The 5,000-nt window shown below is 42.4% G+C and overlaps 2 protein-coding genes across 2 annotated transcripts in view; one reads left to right on the top strand and one right to left on the bottom strand.

The window, feature by feature from the left end:
• The first annotated feature begins 793 nt into the window (after positions 1–793).
• Positions 794–3,267, top strand: LOC125034799 (arrestin homolog). Its single transcript, XM_047626776.1, has 3 exons — positions 794–856; positions 1,756–2,111; positions 2,277–3,267. Exons 1-3 carry the CDS (start codon positions 814–816, stop codon positions 3,024–3,026), a joined length of 1,149 nt encoding a protein of 382 aa, XP_047482732.1. The 5' UTR covers positions 794–813; the 3' UTR covers positions 3,027–3,267.
• Positions 3,268–4,008: 741 nt separating this feature from the next.
• LOC125034800 (arrestin homolog) overlaps positions 4,009–5,000 on the bottom strand; it is a 2,229-nt gene continuing 1,237 nt past the window's right edge. The window contains exon 3 of the mRNA XM_047626777.1: positions 4,009–4,939. Coding sequence (XP_047482733.1) covers positions 4,190–4,939 — 750 coding nt within the window. The 3' untranslated portion in view covers positions 4,009–4,189. The remainder of the gene's footprint in view (positions 4,940–5,000) is intronic.

Genomic DNA, 5,000 nt, shown 5'->3' on the forward strand with positions numbered 1-5,000 from the left:
GACTTACATTTAAAAGAACATCAGTTGTTTTGTTTGACAGAGTTGCAGTTTTGACATCAAACGACGTACAAAGTATTCCTCTGATACGCGTGGAACCTGGCAGCTTTTAACATTAACATCACTACTATTAACCCCCGGTTTTCTATTTATAATCATTTTTTTTTCTGAAATGAATACAACTTGTGATACAACTTGTCTAGGTATCATTTCAGTCATACAACTTTACAATTTTTTATTTTGCGTAACATGGTGTATAAAGAAAATGCATTACTGTGGGGACTCCCTCCTAAAAATGCACGTTTAATTGCATTAACCTAGAAAATGATCTTCAGCTAACTGCAATGCGGTAATGTGTGAAGAGCTTTATTCGGTTTTTAGACTTTTATTTAATTCGTCCTAGAAAACTCGTGTCTTTATTTATCCTAGCTTTTTGTTAATTTACTTTGTTCTCTATCAATTTATTCATTCATTTTGAAAAGGAGGTAAAATCAGCTCTGCGACCACATTCCCTGAACAAAGAATTCTCTAACTTGTATTCGGAAAACTTACCTTGTTGCCACACATCCCCCCAAAATACCCTATTTTTAAAAATTACGACGAATCATTAAACCTGTCCTACATTACGAGCGGAATTAATCAATGCAGAGAAAGGTTACGAGGTCTGTTGCGGCCTTACCAACGAGGAAGCAACAGCTAATCGGATAAAAGCAAGCTGGCAGGAAAACAGGCTGGTATATAAGAGAAACAGAGGCTTCGTCTCTCACATCAGCTTCGCTCGGAAAATATTCAGACATCTCCCACAAAGCCATCCCAATGGTGAACGCCGTCAAAGTTTTCAAGAAGACTGCGCCTAATGGTAAGTCCCCGGTGTCGGTAAATTCGTTGTATAATGATGATAATTATAATGAGTGATAATTATAATGAGTGATAGTGATGATAATAGTGATAATGATGATAATAGTGCTAATGATGATAATACTAATAATACAGATTATAAAGATAACGATAATGAAGATGATAATAATAATGATTATAAGGATAAGGATAATGAAGATAAAATTAATAATACTAGTGATATAGAGTATCATGATAACGATAATAGTGATAATGATAGTAATAATAATAATTATGTAGATTATGATAATGACAATAATAGGTATGATTATAATTATGGTAATGATTTTAATAGTAATAATGATAATAGGCATGATAATGAAATAAAAGTAACAGTAATAATAAAAAGAAATAACAATAATAATAATGATAATAATGATAATAATAATAAAATGATAAAGGTAATTATGATTACAATCAATAACAATAACATTCAGTTATTAAGGATCGAGAAAATTAGAATCGAGTTTATGAGGAGAAAGAGAAAGGAGTTGATGAGGGACTTGCGACTAGATGATGATTCGACAATGATTAGTGTTAGATGTTGTGATTATCTTACATCCGAATATACGAACACATACATGAACACGCACATGCACATGCACATTCACATGCACATGCACATGCACATGCACATGCACACCCACACGAGCACGCGCACGCACACGCACACGCACACGCACACGCACACGCACACGCACACGCACACACACACACACACACACACACAAACTTACGCCATGCACACACACATATACGCACGAACACACACGCACACACATACAGGACAGACTCAACAAGTAGCAACATTCTTGTCACTGCAGTTACACAATAAGCGTCTGCAATTTCCTCTCTCGCCAGGTAAAGTCACCGCTTACCTAAGTCGGCGGGACTTCGTGGACCACATCACCCACACCTCCCCCGTGGACGGTGTGGTTGTTGTGGACCATGATTACCTGCGAGGAAGGAGGGTCTTCGCGCGCGTGGCGGTCACCTACCGCTACGGTCGCGAGGAGGATGAGGTCATGGGACTTAACTTCAGCAAGGAGCTCGAGCTCGTCAACACCGAGGTCGCCCCGAACACTGGTCAGATCCAGACGAATGATGTCCAGGAACGACTCATCAAGAAACTAGGCAGCAACGCCTACCCGATCAGCGTCGCTCTCCCGGAAAACGCCCCGTGCTCAGTCACTCTGGACAACGGGGATGAGTCATCTGTAAGAGGGTTTTGCCGTGAAGTTAATCTCTGACACATGAACACAGTCTTTTGCCGCATAGATTTAATATTTGACACGTGAATTAATACTTTGCCACTTGATAATCTGATTCAGTTAATCATTTTATCGAGAAAAGATTGTATTTTTTCGTTTTCCGTTTAACAGAGCCATCCCATGGGTGTGATCTACGAACTTAAGTTGTACGTGGCTGACAGCAAGGAGGAACGTCCTCACAAGCGGAACTCCGTCAGCTTCGCCGTCCGCAAGGTCCAGTACGCCGTCCCGGAGATCAGCAACCGCCAGCCCCAAACGCTGGTCAGCAAGAGCTTTACGCTCTCTCCTGGCAAGCTAAACCTCGAGGTGAACCTCGACCGTGAGCTCTATTTCCACGGCCAACCTGTTGAAGCTCATCTGTCGATCAACAACGCCTCAAGGAAGACTGTCAAGAACATCAAGGCTCAGGTCGTGCAACATGTGGAAGTGACCATGACCAACAACCAGTTCAGTCGAGTCGTGGCCTCGCTCGAGTCTCGCGAAGGATGCCCCATCACCCCGGGATCCAACCTCAGCAAGGCCCTCACCCTCAACCCCATCGCCTCCGTGAACAAGCGACGCTTTGGCATCGCCCTCGACGGCCAAATCAAGGACCAGGACGCCAACTTGGCATCCTCCACTGTGGTTGCCGCCGGGAAGAATATCAACGACGCCCTTGGTGTGATTGTCTCCTACTCCGTCCGCGTGAAGCTGAACTGCGGCGCCATTGGCGGTGAGCTGACTGCCGACCTTCCCTTCAAGCTGATGCACCCCGACCCCTCCGCCACCAAGACAACCATACGCAAAATGCAATCCACTGACAATTTCGAATTCGAGGACTTCGCTCGCCTTCGTCGCGGCCAGTCTGTAGCCGATGATTGAGCCGTCTGATGCAACGAATCAGTAATCCTGTCGTTCAACTGGAAATATCGGCGTGATCAGGAGTTGATTTCATCCATTGGAGAACATTAGCGTGATTGGCAACATTTTCGTATTCTGTGAAATTGATAGATTTCGGTCTTTGGTTTATCTGTATTTTCAGCATTGGTGTTGCCATTTGGATTTTACTGATTTATTTGGTTATATATGTACATTTAGTTCACAAATAAATTATTTAATTTAATGCTGTCATTTTATTTGAACCCATTCGCCCCATTGGGCAAGAATACTTGCCATGCCCACTGTAATACAAGTTTATTTATTGTATTTACACATAGATGGCTCTACAAGTTCTTAATCACCAAATAGCCAGTTATTAGAACTACCTATCTCTCCTGTTTACTCTTTTCTTTCACTTTATGAAAGTCTTTTGTATAATTTCGTTGTCTAAAATATTCTAATGACAATTTAATAATCTTAACATGAATAACAATAATAACAGTATCGATAGCAATGGTATTAATAAGAAAAACGCATTTTCCCGCCAATTCAAGGAATCGGTAACTAGGGTCCACTGATAAACTCCTTGCCAGCTGAGCACATGTGGAGCCATCTGTATGTAACAAAATTCACCAAAACTACAGAGGGCCGAACATAAATCCGGGGCGAATGGGTTAAAATTGTTGAAAATAATGAATGAAAGAATTTTTTTTTTTTTAATTACAAGATATGAATTTTAAATGTTTGGATGAAACAGTCGAACTGTTTCCGATTTTCTTATATTGTGTTTAAAAAGGTAGGCCTATGTGTATATATGTATTGCTTATATGCATATTGTTTCTGTGCAAAGTATTTATACGTAAGAATGTGTATTTACAATGATATGATTTCCTGTGTTAGATATATTTTGACTTGAGATGTAGTATTCAAGATACTTGTCCATGGTCACTCATTATTAAGAAGGAGGTTTAAGTAAAAGATGGCAAAAGGAGTACATTTTTTTGGAAAAAAAATATAAAAAACTATTATCTAATTAAACATAAAACAAAAACAACACAAATGAACTCTTAACGTCGCCAATCGGGGTGGAACATATCAAAACAGAGTAAACTTAACAACTGAAAGAGGGACCGTATTTATTGATTTTTTTTTTCTATTTTATTGATTTAGTCATCAGCGACGGACTGGCCGCGACGAAGTCGAGCAAATTCCTCGAATTCGATGTTATCAGTAGACTGCATCTTGCGCAGTGACCCCTTGGAAGAGGTGGGGTCAGGGTGCATGAGCTTGAAGGGCAAGTCAGCAGTCAGGTCACCACCAATGGCGCCGCAGTTCAGCTTCACACGGAGAGAGTAGGACACGATAATGCCCAAGGCGTCATTGACGTTCTTACCTTCTGCTACGATAGTAGAGGATGCCAAGTTGGCGTCCTGGTCCTTCATTTGGCCGTCGAGGGCGATGCCGAAGCGTCGCTTGTTGACGGAGGCAATAGGGTTGAGGGAGAAGGTCTTGCTGAGGTTGCATCCTGGGGTGATGGGACATCCTTCGCGAGACTCGAGTGAAGCCACGACTCGGCTGAAGTGAGTGTTGGTCATGGTGACCTCCACGTGCTGCACAACCTCAGCCTTCATGTTCTTCACGGTCTTCTTGGAGACGTTGTTGATGGACAGACGAGCATCGATATTCTGGCCATGGAAGTAGACGTCGCGGTCCAGGGTGACCTCGAGGTTCAGCTTGCCAGGAGAGAGCGTGAAGCTCTTGCTTACCAGGGTCTGGGGCTGGCGATTGCTGGGTTCAATAGGAGCAAACTGGACCTTTCGAACGGCGAAGCTGACGGAGTTCCGCTTGTGAGGACGTTCCTCCTTGCGGTCAGCAACGTACAGCCTGAGATCGTAGATCACACCAAGAGGCTGGCTCTGCAGGGAAGCGAGGGAAGTCGGTGTTATAGTGGATTTAGAAGAAAAAAAAAACATTTGC

This window comes from Penaeus chinensis, chromosome 18, assembly GCF_019202785.1.
Source record: "Penaeus chinensis breed Huanghai No. 1 chromosome 18, ASM1920278v2, whole genome shotgun sequence".
Classification (NCBI taxonomy): Eukaryota; Metazoa; Arthropoda; class Malacostraca; order Decapoda; family Penaeidae; genus Penaeus; species Penaeus chinensis.

Bases quoted from the DNA above. Each gene is read 5' to 3' on its own strand.
- LOC125034799 (XM_047626776.1), top strand. From the start codon at position 814: ATGGTGAACGCCGTCAAAGTTTTCAAGAAGACTGCGCCTAATG. The intron at 857-1,755 runs GTAAGTCCCCGG...CTCTCTCGCCAG, and splicing joins CAAGAAGACTGCGCCTAATG to GTAAAGTCACCGCTTACCTA. The intron at 2,112-2,276 runs GTAAGAGGGTTT...TCCGTTTAACAG, and splicing joins ACAACGGGGATGAGTCATCT to AGCCATCCCATGGGTGTGAT.